General features: G+C 37.3%; 1 protein-coding gene across 1 annotated transcript; it reads right to left on the bottom strand.

The window, feature by feature from the left end:
* Nucleotides 1-1,951: 1,951 nt before the first annotated feature.
* Nucleotides 1,952-19,845, bottom strand: mtmr10 (myotubularin related protein 10). The gene is made up of 16 exons (XM_041226999.1): nt 19,648-19,845; nt 18,769-18,829; nt 12,363-12,499; nt 12,092-12,164; nt 10,797-10,939; nt 8,306-8,396; nt 7,706-7,886; nt 6,676-6,763; nt 6,278-6,366; nt 5,780-5,910; nt 5,578-5,647; nt 4,938-5,008; nt 4,468-4,640; nt 3,690-3,860; nt 3,172-3,354; nt 1,952-2,821 (listed from the first exon to the last, which is right to left on the bottom strand). Exons 1-16 carry the CDS (start codon nt 19,702-19,704, stop codon nt 2,222-2,224), a joined length of 2,319 nt encoding a protein of 772 aa, XP_041082933.1. The 5' UTR covers nt 19,705-19,845; the 3' UTR covers nt 1,952-2,221.
* Nucleotides 19,846-21,192: the final 1,347 nt, after the last annotated feature.

Genomic DNA, 21,192 nt, shown 5'->3' with positions numbered 1-21,192 from the left:
TTTCTATATCAGTACGACAAGGTTGTCCTGTCCCGCTTCTTGAATCTGTACCCCAATTGTTCTATTTTAAATTGAGGCAACTTCATGAAACCGAGCTCAAAGAGGACCGCATTTGTTCTACAGCTTCCTGCTCTGACCACAGCTCTGTTAACACAGAAAGCACTGTCCCTGTAGTAATCTCTTGGTTTTGTAAATACACATACATGTTTCTATTCTGTATTTCATTTTACGGGCTACATCCTGTAGTTACAGTGCATGCTACAGTATGCTGTGCAAAACAGGCTGCCATAGCTAGAACCACAATACGTGCATGTTACGTTTAAACTGTTTTGTAGTCTGTATTGTATACTTAACATAGTGCTGGTATACAAAACCATTTAGAAAATTACACACACAGGCCAAAGTCATGCAACACCTTCACAAGGCATGCTGTTGTTTTGCCGAACTATATATTTAGAAATACTAAAACACACTGAAGTCGAAATGACAAAGTTTCTGCTAGTCTGTCAATGTCTTCTAATTGTACTTCTGCTCAAAATAATTGAAATCTGTTTGCAGAACTGGATTTGGACAAATCTCTCTCTAATTATTCATAATTTTTTATTTGTGCACATTTAATGCACTTTATAAATGTATCTTTTAGATTTATTTTTTTGCAATACAGAACCCAAGTTGCATTTTTCATTATGTTTTATTTAAATATAATGGATGCATTCAAGGTTTCCATTAAAAAGGCACTTTCCTTGGGGAGTCTGCCTGTGTATCATATTTACAGACCAGTTTGTCAAATGACTTAAACAGTGCAAATCATCTGTATAATTAGTTCTATCTACTCAAGTGGTCTCACTGAATCAACGTGTATTATAGGACAATCACTATAATATTACAGTACTTAAATTCCTTGGCATTTTAAGGAGAATTGTGTAAAATTAAGAAAACAATAGATAACATGACAGTCAGCACAAACCAACGAAAACAGCATAAGACTGTATGCTGTAACAATAGCAGTTTCAATAGACCTACATACTGTAAGCAATGTATTTTTGTATACTCCTAAAATATTACCTACTACCTTCCCATACTTTGCTGCCTGTTATGAGCAAAAAAAAAATCTTAACTTCTTGTTGCAATTTCTAACGTATTTCACAGTAGCAATGCGACGTAGCAAATTACGGTCATGTAAATGAAAATCTTTATTTAGACCCAAACAGTCGCAAAAAGTATTAGCTGAAATTAATAGTTTTGCTCCTTTCTTAAAAGTTATATGTGCAAACGATTAACAGATTAATATAAATCTATGTAACAGAGCATGTACTTTGAACACATATCATATAAAATATTTAACAAAGTGTTAACATCTAAAGGAGAGCCATGTCTAAAAGGTCTAATCTATTCTGTACATTATAAATCTGAATAATTAGAAGCTTATCTTGGGTTAAAATCAGACTTGAATGCCCTGACCCGTCTACTGGAAAGAAGTCTCCAGCACTGCACGGCAGCATTGCAACTCAGTGCATTTCCAGCTCCAGGCTGGAGTCTAAATGCATCTAAAGGAGATGTGACTCTCTTGCTAGGCAAGTTATGGTCCAGCATAATGTTAGTTTACGGAGTTTCCTCTCTCTCCTCTGGACAGGTAACCAGCCTGCCCCTAAATGTTCTTGCCTGGGCTTCAATAAAACAAAATTAAAACAACCAAACCCATACTATTGTGGCTACAAGCATCAACGATCACAGAATAAATGCTGTACACTTTCTCTTTCTAACACTCAAATTGCAAAACTGCAGATGTTTTAATCAATATTCCCCTCTGAAATTCAAGAATGTCATCTTCCAAATAGTGATGTAATTAATAAGAAACCAATTTAGTTCTGTTCTGTCAGATTTACAATATATATATATATATATATATATATATATATATATATATATATATATATATATATATTTTTTTTTTAAATTGCATTTTTGGAGGCCATCTGCATTCCTTGAAATGTTTTTAAAATATACACTTATTTTTTGTTGATCAAAAGAATGCCAAAAACGGCAACATATTGTGCGAATGAAAGCTAGATTCAAAATGCTTTGAAGTATCTTGTGCAAAATTAAACCACTAAAGTAACATTACTTTTTATAGGATCCCATTGGGTGCAACTTGACGTCTACTGAAACCTGACTCATAAATGCTCCAGGTTCTTGATTCCCCCTCCAGTGCACAACATGCTTAAAGTGTCTCATTAGCCAGTGTCTCCGTGGAAATCCATATTTTGGCACCACTTAGGAATTTGCTCAGGGGGGTCCCGAGACTGCTGCGCCTACAAAGGTTCCCGACGGGAGAAAACGGGAACGATGAGGTCAGGTACTCAGGGGTTGGTGGAGTGTCACTGATGTTGCTTGCTCGGAAGTACATCTTGCATCGTTCTGTTTCGGGGGAGCCTCCCGGTGTAGAGGGGGTTCCTTTGTACTGGCGCAGTCGGTTCTGCAGCATCTCAATCTCGTCTGCCAGCACCGACACTTTGTGGAAGGCAGTGATGTAGCCTCCGTTGTTAATCTGGGCCTCAGGAATCCAGCGCAAGAAACACAGCTTCCACACTTTGATGTGTGAGCAAAGAAGCTGGGGAAGGATGAGACCTTGAAGGTCAGCAGGCTTCGAAAACCACTCTCGAATATACTGATCTGAGGGGCTCTCCTGGGGCTCCTTCAGCAGAGAGAACTCGGGTTTCAGCCTCAGCACCAAAGAATTCCTCCTGGGAATGAACTCCTGCTCGTTCAGCAGCCCGTTCCTCAGGGAAGGCATGCCGCGCAGGGTGGAGCTGTAGTTTTTCTAGGCAAAACAAATAATTTATTATATTTTTAATTAGGAAACTTCTAAATTTTGGAAAGAAACTGATCATTGTTTAGGTTCAACTACAATTCCCCTTATTATATGTTGATCCATTAGAACATTTTTTTTTGTTTTGTTTTAATGTTTTTTTCTAATTTGTTCAGATAAACTTCTGGATAATCTGAAGAGTGTAGACCAAGTGTATTGCATTTTATAGTTCTTCATTTTGAGATACAGATGACCAGTCACAGCATATGTCAATATACTAGAGTCAAAGCACTTCTGACCATCACAAATTCTAATAATTCTAATAATAATATATTTAGCATGCTTATTCATTATTGGTTTACCTTGGTCCTTTTAAATGTTTTTACAGCTCCGTTCTGTACACAAGTTGCGCTCTTCCCAACATACAAAGGGTTATTAAACAAAGCCTGATCTTTAGCTGTGAATTGCTGGGACCAATCCCAGACAGTAGGAAACTGAAGAACCTTTTCATTTCCCAAGTGGATGTTTTTACTTCTTGCAAATTCCTAGAGAAAAAGCATTTAAAAAAAAAAAAAATTTTAAAAGGGTAGCAGCTAAACAGCAAATCTAAAGGTTCGGGATGTGTTTTGACAGAAGAATCTATGTAATAAATCTAGTTTCTGTTGTAGTAAGCATAATGAAACCTGAAGAATGAGAACCATGTAGAGACGATTTATCGCAACCAGCACACGATACTTGAAAATTTTACACTCCTACGTTATGTAGAATTACAAAAAGTTACTGTTTCTGATATTTCCCCATGATGGAATAATCTTTTTGAGATGAAACAAAAAACAAGTCCGATTTAGCGTACTGGTTAATCAAACAGAAAAACACTCACTCTGCTCTGCTCTGCCCGCTGCTGAGGGCAGTTGAAAAGGAAAGTGCTGAAGACTGGGATCCATAAGCTGTCACTCAACACAGTCAAGTAGGTTTCTGTGAACTCAAAGGCTGCAGGGTATTGGTCCAGCAGCTGCCATACACAGTCCAAGAACAGCAAGAACAAGGGAGACTGTGGAGGTTCACAAGAATAGAGTGATCAGTTCTCATGACACCTTTTAATGATTTGAAAACAAGCCTAGATCAGGCATACTACTATAGCAACCCGTATGTTTCAAACTATTGACATTTGGGATGTTTAGGCAATACATTACTTTAAAACTTTAGGAAAAAAATTATAAATAAATTACCATATATTTTATGACTGTGTAATGGTTATTGGGGAAGGCTTGCTGGTTAAGTAAATTGAGCAAAATCCAGTCTCTGGGATATAAGTCACGTTTATTTTCACTTTCTATTATATTTACAAAGAACTCTGAGTATGACTCAAGTATGGCAAGTATGAATATAGTTGAAGGTACCCAGAATCAAGCAAATTCCACCTGAAAATACAACCCCTGCCAACACTGTTTAGCTAAAATTGTGTAATTACTTGGGTGCAACACTATAAAACCTGGTGTACGCTAAATGTACTCATGCCCTCTGACTTCTTGATTGCTTGAGGACCTGCTCCTACATAGAAAGAGGTTGGAATACCTGGAGTAAATAAAGAAAAAAGCGCCACTTTGTGAGACTTTACATTTTTAAAAGAACACTGCGACCACAGCCTTGAATCTTACCTCCACTTTGTCAGATTTCTTCAAGTGGTTACATCTGTCAAGGAATCGGTACCCTGCCATCACCCACTCTTTCTGCACCAGGCTCTGGAAGCCAGTGATGCTGCGGAAATGAGGGTCCAGCATCACTTGAACGAGGGAGGAAATCACACAGTTCAGGTCCCGATCTTCCTCCTCTGCGCAGAGGAAAAGAACAAGCAGGCATTAAAAAGGACGGAGAGAGCGAGGACAGAATGAGGCATAGGGCATACCAGATCATAGAACATTACTACAATTCAATATATAGCACATGTAACCATTAGGTTGTAAATATCCACAAAAGTTATTTTCTAAACTACACTCAGCAAATCTTAAGTCCTGGTGGTCAGTTGGGATCACAATTTCAGAAAAGTTTTAGAAGTAACTGTAAATTTACAATTCAGTGTACTTCTGAAGGAGACTTTGCAATGAAGCAGGCATGGGTATGGCTTTACCTTGCAGAACGACAGAAACATGCTTTCCATCCAGCATATGCACAAGCTCAGCTGAGTGTTTCAGGAATGACCTAGAAAAATTAAACAAACATAATACAGTTAACGCTCCTCGTGCCCAGCTCCCACTTAGAATCACATTCTTAGAAAGTTAATTTTCAACTTGGAAACAGTATTAAGAAACAGTATTATTAATCTATTTACTGTAGACCATTTAACTTCTAACAGAAGGACTCCTTTGTGAAAGGTTTTGAATTTAAATAGCGATGTAATGACAGCAGGAACCAGGCAAATATAGTTGGTGTCGGATGTCAAAACAAGGAATGTCTCGTGAGGAACGTTGACATATCACACAACTGACCACATATATATTAAGGTTACACTATCATTTCTACCAAACGGAAGAGAAAAAATGCTACAGAAATGGTGTCCTGAAACTTATGTCAACCTAAGAACTGTAACAAGCAACCTCTTATTCAAGTAGGTGCCATTTTAGAAACTTGTACAAACTGCATCAACAGGTACACCAGATGTCTTACACAGAAAGCCAAGTAAAATATATATTTTTTACATTTCTGTTCTACAAGCTAGCTGCCAACAAATTAGAAATTTTTGCTACCAGCCTGTACCTACAAATACATACCTGACATACTCCAGCCAGTGCGTGCTTTCCATGGAGGACAGCCATTTCTCATCTGACTCTTCAAAAGGGTCTGGATTGACAGAAGTATTTGAGACAGTTCCTTAGAAAATGTATAACTTCTCTGTACACATATAATTACACTCCAAATTCCTGTGCAAATGGAATTGTGTACACAACATTAAGGGGGACAAACGAGGCTCACCAATAACACAGATATGTTTGAGCCGGACAAAAGCAGCCTGGACGTCTTGAATGGTGGGAAGGCTCTTGTCTAAATCAGACTTGTAAACATCATTCCTTTGGGGATGACTTCTTGTGACAGCATTACAGATCCTAACAAGAAAGAGAAATATCAAGGGCTTGTCTTTAGCTCCAATAGTAAGTGAAACTCCATTTACCGGTGTTTAAACGACCTTTGGTAGCTGCCTGTGCCATTAAATACGTAAAAAAAAAATATATAATATTGCTTGCTTTGTTAATCACTTTCTTACAAACCATGCATTTTCAAATTCTAAATCTAATAAGTCAATTTAACAATTGATCAAATCAATTACAACTTTACAAGCATCAATAGAAAAAAAGTATTTGATTGGATTTCACAGTGTGATGGGTTGATCTACAAGGCATAATAACAGCATTCCTAATGCAAATGCACAACAGAATTACTTCATACTTCTTTATTGGGAATCCTTCTACATACCTTTGGTCTAATTTTCTTTGTTGAACCATATCCTTAATACTAGACATTCTCACCAGAGCACTCCCATTTGGGTGATTCCAGCACCACAGCTATGACAATATAGAGTAAATTACAGAGTGTTGCAACAGTAATTTAATTTCCAGCAATAACATGTAGCATCGACACTTTGGCTTTCCCGAATGCAGTACGAAAAATAACCAGCACTATACTGTAATATAGAAAAGTATCATCCAAGCTGGAGCTATTGCAAATCCAAAATAACACATCTCAAAAGCTGGACATTTAAGGCAATACAGTTTTTGAAGATACACTTCCAAATTAACCACAAAGCAATATGGTTTCGACTTGTATTTGAAGTTAAGGATTTAGACTTTTAAACAAGTAAGCAAAATACTCACTGGGATGCGTTGTCCAGTAAAAAAAACTGAAAACTGTTTGAGGTCCTGATCTGCCAGTGAAACCGGAACCACAAAGTATTCAGGAAGACTGCAAAGATATTCAACAAAAATATTCTTTTCAAACACGGGATGTATCTGATGACATATTTCTAGGTGTAGATTAGTGTCTGCTGTGTAATTGAAAACACACAAACCCAAACTTAATTTCAGTAACGTCTAAGATGATAACATTAGCTGTATTAGGTCTTACTCTAAAATACATTGAGAATCTGGGAGTCCCATTTCCAACAGTGCGTTCACATTCTTTAAATTAAACAGGATGATGTACAACTACAAATTCATAGATCCCGAGACATGCCTATTTCACTGCCCTTTTAGTAAAACTGAAACACTAATGACATACACATCCTATTGTTTAGGGATTTTTCAATGTGCACCATCCCAGTGTAGAACTCAAGAGCATGATAACAAAAACTCTATTGCATGATTCTACAGTACATTCCTTCACTGAACCGGTATCTATCAATCCTCAGCTATGAAATTACTTGAGATCTCTCAAGGTCTTTGATCAAAGATAGCACGGTTACTATTTTAGATGGATACAAGCCTTGTAAGTATGCCCTGACTTCGATCTGAAAGAAAAACATTATTTATATTGGCTTTGAGGTTTTAATAATACGACAAAGATAATTTTTCAGCATAACATGGACTCTGCTGGATAATCTCTAGTTTAATTTTAAACACTGGGTGTGGAAAGTGTTTTAACACAACATGCTCATTACAGAGTGAGTCCGTTCTGCTGAAAGTGGGATCTGGGTAAACACATTTAGAATGGACGATTTTAAAGCATATCTTATATATCCAAATAGGAGAGATTTCCAGCACTCCAATATGAAACAGCATCTGTGTGCTCTCAGTGAGGGGCTGCTGCTAGTAAAATCACCAGAGGAATCTCAGAACAGGACAGGAAGCCAGGTGACAGGCCTGGCTACATTTCTCCCCATCTCTACTAGCAGAAGGCCCCAGGTACCTTAGCGATATGACATAGCTCTCGTTGATAGAGCACACTCTCCACTCAGACCCTCCAGTTCGTTTGATCTCTCTGTCCCAGTCAGAGGACCTGTCGAATAGGGGAGTCTGCACACCCTCAACCCCACCACCACCACCACCACAGCCGCCTCCTGGGTCTACACCATTTACTTTGTCTCCAGCTGAGAGAAGAAAAAAAAATCATTAGGAGTTTAGTGGATATAACAAAGGTTCATCTACAACGCCTTGTATTTGAGTTGCAGCTCAGCTACTGACACCCACAACTTCCCAATGACACCTCACTGCAAGTATGTCCAGACTAGGACCCCCATCTGAAAACAAGATGCTGCAATGCATTTAAATACATAACAGTGCATGTGAGAAATGTACTGTATTCTGAGATTGGGGGGGGGGGTGGGGAGATGGGGAGGGGTGGTAGAACTAATCCAGCCACAGATTGCACTGTTTGACAGGTTTCCTATTCATAAGGCAAGGTATTTCTTCTGTGTTTAATATTCCACCTGCTGCAATTCCAAACAGAACACGCCCAGGCTTTAGCGACTCTGGTTTAAAAACCCAATAAAACAGAAATCTACTCTACCTGGGTTATAATACTGCTTTCCAACATATTCAAATCCGAAGAGCAGCTGGGGATCTGCTGGCTGCGAGTAATGGGCAATAGCAAGACAAACCTTAAAAAAATAAAAAAATAAAAAATCAACTTATTGTGCAGTAAACTATCAATACCAGATTCAGGATGATGTGCATAACAGCACTTGAATACCATGGATTTGCTTTGTTTATTTGCCTATTAGTTCTGTGAATGCCAACAGAGATGACAAGTTGAATTGGTTAGTAATGGTAATGTTTTGTAGTTATACTTTGAACTGGATTACACTCAGGCTCCTTAACCACCCAGCCCCTCAATACACCCAGCATGCTTTACTGAGCTCACCTGTCACAAGGCTTTTCTTTATTGAGCTTTTGTTGGCTGAAAACTTGAGACTGGAAATATTCAATAACACTTCAAGCTGAGCCTTGGCTAAAACAGGACCTACCTGTATTCTGATGACAATTTATGACCTGTCATGACACCAGCTGCAGCACTAAATCAGCCATGAGCTTTGTGCCACAAGATCTATGAAGACAACGCTCACGGGATAAAAAGACATGCACAAGCTGCACCCTGCAAAAGTCCTATACTTTAAGTGTCAATGCACATGTGTGGAAATCTCAAGCTTCAGTGGACAGTATGACCACGTAATGATCCCGATTCACTGGATGAACAGCTAGACACAAGGCAGATAGAAACGTTACTCATGCACAATTAATACTCACATATGTACTTTCCTTTACATAATCAGTCATCATACAACATGTTCATTCATTCCACTAATCAGAATGAAAACACAAAGCTGGTTTTCATGCACTAATTATTTGGGATTGAGAATACACAATTACAACCTACTGCTGCTTTATTCCAACATCTTTTTTTGGCATGCGTGGAAATGCTCAAAAAGAAAGCTCCACCACTGGGATTAGGGTTCTGGTGAACATATTTTGTAAGGTGATACTTCCTGATATTTTGTAATAACTTGAAGTCATACGGTGTTATTAGCAGACGCATAAGGGCATCTGCTAATAAACAAATAATAAATCGGTTCCTGTGCACACTTGTCCCAGCGTTTAAATGTTGTTGTCTTGCCTGGACAACACCCAACACTCCACCATCCAACTTCTCAACATGATGGGTGTGTGGCACTGTACCACTACAAAAGGTGCTGTCTTTTGCAGTGCATTTCTAGAACAATATAACTTTCATTCCCTGGCTGTGACACAGGGATAGGAGTTCTGTGGAAATGGAAATGCAAGAGTAAAACAGGTGAATGTTCATAAAGGACACAGGCGTAAAACAGTAACACAGTTCATGACACTACATTACTGTATGCATAAAGCTGTGGCGTAGTCTCTGTGTTATCAGGATGTAACCGATGAATGGGCTTTTTGTTCTGCCTTTTCTGAACTCTGAATTACCAAAATTGGCAGGTTCCAACAGGATTTCGTTTGGCACCTTGCTCGTGTCTGGCAACGGAAACTTGTTCAAAATTTCCAGCAGTAACACATTAGTTTGAGAGTTTAATCCCTTGGCTATCCCCCCCCCCCAATTTAAATGTATATTTAGGATATACAATTAAATGAATTAAAACTAGATATTAGAGCTTGTTGCTAATGTCACTTCAGAATAATGTCTAAATTGAACCAAAAGTTATATAACCTACACATTCAGAGGTCAAAGCTACTGTTTTTTTGTTTTTTTTAATGAATTCCCAACAGATCCCAGAGATGGATTTACAGAGTTAAACACTACCTGTCATTGTTATATATATATTATATATATATATATATATATATATATATATATATATATATAATGAGGATCAGGGGAGGGGAAACACTACCTGGCAGAGTCTGCTGGTATGATAGTGATAGCATATATATATAATATATATATTATTATATTTTTTAATGTTGGTTTACATTAACATTTTAATTTCAAAAAACATTTTCGTAGTAGAGAACACAATCAGTTCAATCATACGGTAGAGATACTAGTATAAATGTGATTCATCTAGTAGAGACCTAAATATAGATATTATGAATTTATATATTTCAGCTCAGCTGTTACAGTACTGGGCTGTGCAGCAGCAGCTTGCCCTTCAGGTTTACAGTCATTCCCATGAGAAGCCTATCCTTCCATGCCCCAAGGTCTCTATCAAAACTAAGTTAACCTCACACTGCTTGCCAGATGTGAAAAAAGAAGATAGATCTTGGATACAAAGTTAAAACCACAAAGTTAAAACTCAGCAGCAGTGTAGTTTGGAGAAAACACGCCATGACTGATGTCAAGCCAGAGGCATCCCCCTTATTCGAGTTCCCACTGTGCTCTAAATTTATAGTCCTTTGATTCTCTTGTAATGTTAAGCTTGAGAGCCACTGTTAAGCTCAACAGGTAGAGGGATGCCAGTGGCTAAAGCAAGACTATAACCCATCAGCTATGGCCATGTTTTCATCACGAGGAACAACAGGGTTACCTTTTTTGCACTCTCTGGTCCGGCTTCATCAAAACAAAAGCGCACAATGCGGAAGTCCTTGCAGTAGATTATTAACTCAGTGGGATTAAACTTGAGCTTCTGGTTTGATCCCAGCACTTTCTGCTTCCTCTTTCCGTCATTTACTGAAATAAACACAATTAAAAACAAAATCCCAGCTAAGCACAGATTAAACAAGAGGACTGTACATATTACATTAGAACAGTAAGCAGAACAGGAACGCTTGACAGAAAGATGCTTTGCCTTGTTGAGAACATGTTATGCCTTCTGCTTTTGTTAAGACTGAGTAGTAAATAAAACCATAGAAAAAGCAATGTTTGCAAAAACCATAGCAATGTTTGTTTTGTTTTTAATCTACGAAAACCACAAAGCGCATCTACTTTCAATTTTAAAACTGAGAATCCCCCCTCCATTTACTTACTGTAGCGAAACAAGACTATTCACTGGTCTATTTTAGTGATAAAAACATTAAATTTACAGTATGTCCAAGATCTTGGGAGTTGTTTAGATAAAACACATTGACCATTGAAGCCACAGTTACAGCTGTTGATGGGAGTTACCAACAAATCTCAGTTACTAACAATACATCTTCTGTATTTATCATTTGCAGACACTGTTACAAACAAAATTACTTTTTTTTATATAATTCATTCCTACTGTCCAACTAAAAACAACAACCCTCAACAGCTGACAAAGAAATAGTTCCCTATTTGACAGGGGGTCTTTATAAAGCCTCTTTGAGCCGAGGGTGGAAACAGAACTGCAGTTTATTGACGAGCGGCTTGTTGTAACAGCTCTGTGCATCAAGTGCTGCCAGCCCAAAGTATGGGACTGACCTAATATTAATAGACTAATACAGACTGCAGTTCAACACTGCCGATTCACCAATTGTGCTGGATAATGATACTGTGGTGACTGTCGGTACTCAAGAACAAGCTACAATAAATAAACGAAGGCCATGACTTGAGCTCCATGTCAGGTTCTAATAACAAACAGAAGTGACGCCACCTGCTGTAGTCAGCAGTCGGCTATGGAAAGCATTTCATGGAATGATGACACAGCACATGCCTTATAAGCAATGCTTTCAAGTGTATCCTATATATTAGTAAGTTTGTTAAACCGTTACAAAAAACTGCCTGATTCAGCTGTTTTTTTTTTTTTTTTTTTTTAAAAGTGATCAATGCCGTAAAAGATTGAATAACCTGTTAATGCAGCGCTGTTGTCAGTAGTAGACTTGAAAAACAGGCTTAACATTGCCAAAATAGAAAGCTGCATACCTGTCACCACCTGCTCTATGCATGTTAAGGGAATGTCATGTTCTCCTAGAAGCTGGTTTCTGTACTGGAATTTCTGCAAGAAAAAACAGAAACATCATGGAACTGAGCCTGTATCATACATCTAAGATCACAGTCCTCATATGAAAGCAAATACAATAAAATAAATAAACACTACTTATCGAGATCACAGAAAAAGATCCACAATGTTGCTAAATTCACAAAAACAATTCTTGTTATTTTGTACAATTAATTTTAGGGGAAGAACACACACCAGAAGAGGCACTGCATCATCAGTAATGAAGGAGATCTTGAAGTTTGTGCAGACCAGTTTCCCCCAAAGGTCTTGCTTACTGGTGTCAGTCGCAATGCATTTCCTTACAAAGTTAACTTCGTTGACAACAATCTCCCCTGGAACAAGAAGAAAAGATAAAGGAATATTGAAGAGAAAAGCTGCAAAGAAATCAGCAGACTTCAGGCAAAGGTTCCAAGAAGGACATGGTGTGGCTTTTACTCAAGGGGGGAAAAGTTAACTTATCAAGGCATCCTTTGAAGCGTTCTGCACGCAGTACTCTAGAACTGTAGTTAATTCATCCACAGTGATATTCTGATACAGACTCCAATAAAACTGGCAGAATATTTTCTTTTGATAAAGTTACAGTAAGAGTTCTGTAGACCAATAAGCAGTTGCTCCCATAGTTCAGAATAGTGACTCCAAGGAAGACTCCCATTATTTACCGAATTTAAATGGTTTCTTTATTGCAGTACCTGATTACTTCATAAAAGATTAGAGAGAAAGTAATACAATTTCAAGAGAGAATGCAAGCCTTAGTTTGGATTAGGTAATAGAAACTTGTGTGGAATTTTAGTCCAGAATAAAATTTGCATGATTTAGTCAAGGGACCAACTGCAATGTGAATCCATAAAACTAATTACAATTGTGTTTCAGCACAGTAGAAACGGTTCTGCCCAACTGGATGTTTTCTATTATTAAAGAGGAATGAGTCAGCACATTAAGTTTGTATGTTGACTCTGTATCCAAGGTTCACAAGTTTCCAGGCCGGTTTACAGTTTCCAAGTGGAAAACTCCTGAGCTACCTACCGGTAATGTCTATTTCACTTCTTTCTAGATGTAGAATATTTACTCCTTTCTCTTACATCACAAAATGTGTAACCGATCATCCTACCCCACATACTAACTTCAAATGATATTGTTTCCCAGTTTTTTTAAATTGAGATATTCACTAAAGTCATACTGTATTGTTCTCTTTTTAACCCAAATGCTAGTTATAATCCTTCAGTTAAAGCATATTAAGGAGGAAATCAGCTACAATAAGTGTTTGCTCCAAAGCCAAGTTCACAATTTGTTTTCTAAAACAAAATTAAAAAAAACAAAAAAACACACACAATCAAAAAGAACCTTTTACTTGCAGTTACTGTAGGTTGATTAAATTGATTAAACAGTATGTTGCTTTTTCGTTTTTTGTTTTGGAAAAAAAAGTAGCATAAACTTCACCAGAGCATAACAGTTTTCTCCTGGCTTTGACTTACACAACAGGGTGATTTTTGCTGCAAACACAGGCAAAGCATCTAATTTACATATGTAACTTAAATAGTCAATGGCTGTCAATGGTCTGAATGCTGACCTCAGCTATCCATGTCTGTGTTTCCTGAGAATCTGCCCAACAATACTGCAAGCAACAACAATGCCAGCTGTATTCCAAGTGGGCCAGTTTGACTTTCTGCAAGGAACTCTATGTTCTGGGGGAACATTAAAACACATGCACACTCTTAAACAGCTTGCACACTGTAATCAATGCAATACATTAAACAAGGTCTGCAACAGAGGGGAACTTGATGACAAGGAGTTTAGTCAGCACTGGAGGGGAAGCCCACATCAGCCTCGTTGCAGATCTTGATGATTTTCTAGTTTGTTTACAGTTCCTTAAATCAGTTTCAGCTGCAGACTCTCTCTGAAGCTTTCCTCTCTCTGAAGCTTTCTTACCAAACAAATGCTCACCTGAATGCAATGCAGCTAAACTTATTTTCAGCATTCTCAAAAAACTTTCCTATAGAAACAAATATCGTAAACCTGTGTTACAGTAGGCAGAACACCTTTAAAAAATAAAAAATAAATAAGAATGAATGAATATGGATAGAAATGATCACACAGGCGAAATGACTGCTAAGTTGTGGAATATGACTGAGTGAAACAGGTTCTGACTCATCCTGTAAATTCCAGGGTTCAGCTGGTCCCATCTGTAAAGATGCAATGCAAAACAAGGAGGGAAAAAGGACAAACCAATCAAGCTATTTTTAGGGGCATTTGACTCATTTTATCTGGTAGACCTTATACTTTCCATAGGAGTAACGGCGTTATGTACGCCTAACAACGGAAAAAAGCAGTATCTGTCTAGGGCTCCGCTAATACAGTCATCTTTAAAACTGGTTCTAATGCCTAAATGGAGGCATACGTAATGAAAAAAAGACTATGCATGCCAAAATTAATCAACATCCTTTTTTTATGTGGAAATAAGAGCAAGTTTTCTAGTCCGGCAGACTACTATTCTATTATTACATGATAAAGCAGAACCCACAAAGTGGTTTTTGTTGTTTCTCTCTTCACAGTGCAGGATTAGTACCCATGGCATGAGGATCAGTGATGTGTGATTCAAATATCAGTGCTCCAGCAGGTGCTTGTTGACATGTTTAGTAACAGGTGAGGGTGAGCATAGGGGTAAAGGGAGAATTACTTACTAAGGAAACAAACAGATAGTGGCAAATCTTTCTAGTATTAAGCCCCTGTCTTGAGATTTTCAACGTGATCTTTTTTTAATTATCTAAATGGTGGTTACAGCAGGTCTTTAAAATCATTAAACTAGATTAAGATTTTGCAGACGGCAATACACTAAAGAAACCTGCATGAATTGGTATACTAGTATCTGCAAGTCAAATCAGGACAAAGATGGCTATTTGCAAACTGGCACCATTTCCAACACTGTATTATTAGATCAGTCATGTCTCCGATTACTGATAAAGTGTATCAGTAATGCATTGATCAATTCAACACATTCCTTTGATTTACCTGGCAGCTTTGAAGCGTTTCCTGTTTGTGCAGCAAATATCCTGCAGCTTTAAAAGCATAACATACCCCAGCTGGGTTTTCACCTGCCCTTCATTAAACATTTCAACGACAAGCAGATACCCAAATGAAAGTACACAGGACTTTCTACCATTTAGGGTTATGCAACAAACATCTGGAAACATTTGCCTATAAGGCTTGTTAACAACATTTTTACTGAGCGCAAGGAAGAAAACATTAAAGTTAGCCTAGCAGGGAGATTTAGATTTAAGTCCACGTTGTTTCCATGGCTGTTTTCCACATGGCAAACACAATTGAATGTCAGCATTGAGTGAACATATTCAAAAACTAGCTGTTTGTCAATAGGGCTCTCTTTCTGTAAAGTGCTTAATCAACTGCAACCAGCTTGCAGTCCCATATCTTACGCACATACGTCTACAGAAAGCTGATATTCGTTCCTCTTGTTCTGCACATTCTAAGCTCATATTTCAGTACCATGCTACAGTAAAGATGTGAAGATGTTACAAGCAGTGGGAGTTGGAGTTCAGGAACAGCAGTTATTGATCAAAAAAGGGATCTGACTTTGTTCAGTACAACCTAGTTTTGTACAACTGAAAACAAGGGACAAATCTGTAATTCCAACGGGTTTTGATCAAGTAAATAACATTTAAAAATATGTCCATTCTTTCACAAGGATGCTTCTTTATAGACAATATACAAGAGCAAAACAAAAAGTATAAACAACATGCAGCCTCAAAACCCTTGAACCACAAAGAGCACACTGCAATTTGGGACCCTGGCAAACACAGACACCTGTTTGGCCTCAAACACACAGGAGACTGAAATAAAAACATAGCCTGTATTTAAAAAACATTCTGTTTTACTCCTTACCACATAACAGTGCAAAAATAAAATAACATTTAAATAAATACCAGACATTCTAGGTTAGGTAATTTAAAAGACATCTTTAAATGGTGGCTCAGTGGGTTCCTAGAAAAAAAAAATAAATAAAAAAAAAGTCACTACTGTAAATGGAAGTCTGATTCAAGAATTGCCACACTAGCATATAAAACAAGACCCAACATTGCCCATATTTAGTTAGGGCACTAAACTTGTATCACGTTAGAAGGTATTTTTTAGAACCATAGACAACCCAAAACCTAAACTCATGGATGGAAATTATACTCTCATTGCATAGCAGTTTGCTTTATTCCTGGTTTTACAAAACTCGATTCAACTTGTTACCGTACCTATAACACTGTGGGTAATCAAGCTGGTATTAAGACCTGGAATGGGTGAATCTGCAGCCTGCAGCATCTGGCTGGTATTCGCAGCAAATAGAGTACAGCCACTGGCAAACACAAAAGCTTTATACAATAAAACTTAACAGGTTCGAAGTTGAGGACATTCATATGAAACTTTAATGGTTAAGAGACCAAATTGTAAAAAGCAATATGCCCTCAATGCCCAGATTTAGCATATGAGACATCTTCCTGTATATCCTTCTGCATTTTAATTACAAGCACTCAGTCTGATAATGGTGCAGCAAGATAAGCTAGAGCACCAGCTCAGCCCTGGACTTTGTGGGTTGAAACGCTGCAAGAGTAGCCCCCTGTGGAAACAGTTTGTACAACTCTGCAATCAAATTTGACATATTTCTGTTTGTAAATGTACAGCATGTCTTTAAAAGAAGATATTTTAAATTAGTAAATTTGTACAGTCCGGCATTCCTTCAGCCTAATACATGCCTGCACTGCATTCACTTGGATGCTGTCACTGTCCATTCTTTGCTTAGCTGCTCCATAAAGTGAAAGAAGCCTTCACAAATGCCACTAAAGACTATCACAGAATCATCATTATTTTCATTAAAATTCTTGCAGCAGCATGTACAATATAGTCCTAATGCTACATTTGTAAATGTCCAGTATACATTACATTTTTAGACAATGTGTTTTAGCTGTGGTTAAACGAACCACCCAAAAAACAGCACTTCCTGATTATACAGGTGCACACCAAGCTAATTTCTGCAGCTGCAATTGTAAATGTCTTTTGAGCTCTATTTTCACATCAGAGGTACTGTATATCAGTTCAGAGCTGTGTTAGAGATGAGCCCATGATCTTCAGTCTTAACAGGAGTTGCGTTACTGCACTGAGTACAAGTTATTGCTGCTGTGTTAAACAGTCTTACAGCAGCTTTTTACAACTTTGCACCGAATACATAAAAGAAAGTCATATTCAAATCTCAATCTTTTTTTGTTTAACCAGGAAGTGACAGTGATCTATGGAACCGTCTAATGTACTTGTTGCTGTTCTGCAGGGTTCCATCTTTTTCACAATGACCTGGACCTCAAAAAATGAGAAATATTGAACAATTAATATTTTTTATATATATTATATATCAGAGCTACAGTATCATAAAAAGTATATCCTACATTAAATTGGATAAACGGAACTCTAGATATACTATACCTTATATACAGAAGAAAATACATTCATAATATCAGCAAGATACATGTTCCTTAGGCAATACACTAACGTCACTGACTTTAATTAACTGTATCCTTATGAAATAGACAACTATTGTAATGACAAGATTTAACACTGACTACAAAAAGCACTCATGCTAAAAGAAAAAAAAAAGCTTATGTTTAAAACAGAACAGAAAGCCAAGGCTTTTAAACTAAGCAAGCTACTGCTTGAGTGTCACTGTCTTAGAAGATTGTTCAAACTAGCCTTAGACTGTAGCAAAATCAGCACATACCTTAGTAAACAATTAACTCACAATTATATTTTAGTCCTGTAGCTAACCAGTGTCATTAAACAATACAAAATGATCTGATGAGAGTTCTTGTGAGGTGTGTTTAAAAAAAAAAAAAAAAAAAAAGTTTAAAAGTTTGTCCAGAACAATGTCATATCTTCTGAATTATTGTGTGTTGACATTCCTTAATCAATTATGTACGCTTGTTCTCAAAAGGGGGCTCACAAGGCTGGTAGCCATGGATACTGAGCTCTCGTTCTGTAGCTAGGGAGCTACTCTCCCAATTCAAGGCTAAAGCAGTGTGAGAATGGTTTGCTGTACCTGCTTTTCATAATCAGTCAGAAGTACAGCTTACAGTATAACAGGACTGTGGAATCAGTCTTCTCTGATCTAAAAATAATGCAATATCCAGAGAGTGTTTAAGGTAAGTGTTAAGCCATATAAATGAAGGTAATAGGGTTTACTGAAGGTCTGCCTTCTTATTGTATTACGAGGGTGATTTCACAGAAGAAATCGGTATCTACGAATCTGGAGGCACTAGCCGATTATTATAGCACAAATGTTACACAATAAGCAATGCTGTAACATATCAGGACAATATAAAATAAAGCATTTGATCTAATTTAAATCTTGTTTGAGCAGAGTTCTAGGAGTGAGCTTGAGGGGTAATCTGCCCCCAGACCCCAGATCCCAGGGGAGAGGTTTTTACAACACTGTTTAGCACACAATCCATTTAGGAATACAACTTCCCACCACCACCTGTTATTTTTTTGGCATGCACTGTACAGCGTACTTACAAGGCTGAAGGTGTCTGTCTCTAACTCCGAAAGCAATGCTCACCTGGGAGTAGTTTTGCTTCTAACTTCCTTACAGCTGGCTGGGGACTTTTCTTCACTTCTGTCTGTAAAGAGAGTTTTACAATCACAAGACTTGAGTCTATTGCAGAACTATTTTTAAAACTACAAAACATGACCTCCCTGTATTGGTGATGTGCCACTTGAAAAACATCACCTATATTAGGTGAAACTTTTCCAAAGCAGAAATACATTCAAATGTGTTTATTTTACCATGCAGGTGGGAAAATGTTGGCTCTGCATGACTAACAGACTACCCCCAGAGAGGCAACAGCATTGCAGTTGGTGAGGGGATATGGGGTAGAGACTTTCACAACGCAAGACCATTAACATTATGTCATATGAGGCACAATGTGTTACTGTTATTACTAATAACAGTCACTAAGTCAATGCCGCTGCCACAAGCTCCTTTCGCAAGAGGCCATAGCTGTAAAGTATAAAAGGTTGACATTATTTACTCGGTATGAAGGACGTGCCATTTACACACGAGACAGAAATTTCAAAAACAAATAACTGTGTTGGAAACAAAACATCAGTCTTACACTGAGATTCTAAACGAGTCACCCCAGTTTGAAAAAACTGAAATAAAAAACGCCACCCTCCCCATCCAAATGCATCCATTAGATAACAATCAACATGACTGTTTGCAAAACGATGTTGTTTCCAAATCAGACTAATAAAAAAAAAAAAAAGTCGTTATCCAGTGAAGCAAAACTAAGTTCTAAGATATTGAAATAACACAGTATTAACTACTATTACGTACTTTTATAGTTACCACCGAAGAATAAAAAGGTGAAGTTCATGGCGGTGAGTCCCGCAATTAACATGCAGTTAATACGACACAATATGAAAAGTAAATGCTTACCTGCAGGGGAGGGAGATAGGATTTGAAAGATGGTTTCAGAGGCTTTACGGGAAACATTTTGCCTGCCAAACTAATTCCCCAACGAATCCAGTAGTGTGGTGGTCTTCAGTACACTGCCCTGGTCCTACACAAGTCTGTCAGGCAGTGCATGGGAAAGCAAAGCCACAGCAGCCATGTTAGACAGTGACTGAGAGGGCGTTCCAGTGTTCTACGGCAGCGCAGTGCAGCCAAACCTCATTCAATACTAGAGCACCACCAGAGGAATGCGATTTCTGTTTCCGAAGCTTGGTATCTCCTCATGTGGTTGCAGTGTTTGTAAAAAATAAATAAATAAATGGTAGTTTCTTTTGCAGGACAAATATGTTACATTATAAAATGGGATATTCTGTATGATAAAGGTAATACAAAAAACAAACAATAATTGAATACAATACAAAATAACACTGAAAAAGACAAAACATTATGAAATAAATTATTTAAACAGAGCACTTACCGTAGTATTTCCTTTGTCTAAACCTAAAATATATAGTTTTAATTTAAAAAGATTACATTGTATATAATAAAGCTCATCTGATCGCCGTCATCACATGGAATTGCACTAAAAAATAAAACTCGGGTATTCCATACCACCTAGTGAATAATAAATAGTATTGCAGTTATTATGCAATATATACTGGCTTAAGCAATAAGATCGTTTATTGAGCTCATTTAAAGGGAACAGTTATGCTGTCCTGAATAGTGTATGTTTTGCACAGGGATAGAAAAATCAAGTTGTTAATCTACAAACAAAACAAAAACAAACAAACAAACAAAAAAACCCTATAGCACTAATAATAGTGTAGATCGAACATGTTTTTTAGGTGCTGGATGAAAATACCTAGACATATAAAACAGACCTGAGTCTTATTTGATATTTCATATTTGAGATCAGAGTGCATCCGTGCTAATTACTGTTTTATATTTTATGGATATTGTTCTCTCTGGGAATTCTGTCACATGATCTCACTTGGAATGCAGTCCTGCCATGAAATGTGATTCAATGTTTGTTGGTTTCATAAAACATCCAAGTTTTTTGCAGACTCATAAAATGCGGTCTATTAATGTATGGACAAACAAATTACACTTTAAAACAATACATAAATGAAAGCTCATATTACAAAGCAATCTATTTATACCAATATACAGTATAATTCTGCAAAAAAAAAATGTTTTCTATAGTGCAAACCTAGCAAAAGCAAAGTTTATGTCTGTTTAAACTCAATCTATTTTATTACCATATAGCATACTTCTTAATCTTTAAATCACTCTGTCGCAGTATCCATAATAACTTCAAAGTTCAGGTTAAATCATTGACTATTTAAAATCTATTTAAAAAAAAACATCTATGCATAACGTAGATGTGTATAGAACAATCTTATTATCGCATAACATTGTTGTAGATGTGTTTACCTAAAGGGCTCCCTGGTTAGGCAGGGGTACATTTGAAATGAAGGGAAACTGAAAACAGTCTGAATATAAAGAACATCTTTAGGCAACGTCACAGGT

Source organism: Polyodon spathula, chromosome 24 (assembly GCF_017654505.1).
Source record: "Polyodon spathula isolate WHYD16114869_AA chromosome 24, ASM1765450v1, whole genome shotgun sequence".
Classification (NCBI taxonomy): domain Eukaryota; kingdom Metazoa; phylum Chordata; class Actinopteri; order Acipenseriformes; family Polyodontidae; genus Polyodon; species Polyodon spathula.
The sequence above is the reverse complement of the archived record's forward strand: the minus strand, read 5'-3'. Positions and strand labels throughout refer to the sequence as shown.

Bases quoted from the DNA above. Each gene is read 5' to 3' on its own strand.
- mtmr10 (XM_041226999.1), bottom strand. From the start codon at position 19,704: ATGTTTCCCGTAAAGCCTCTGAAACCATCTTTCAAATCCTATCTCCCT. The intron at 18,830-19,647 runs GTAAGCATTTAC...CTCTCTTTACAG, and splicing joins CCTATCTCCCTCCCCTGCAG to ACAGAAGTGAAGAAAAGTCC. The intron at 4,641-4,937 runs GTAAAGCCATAC...TCCTCTGCGCAG, and splicing joins TGTTTCTGTCGTTCTGCAAG to AGGAGGAAGATCGGGACCTG.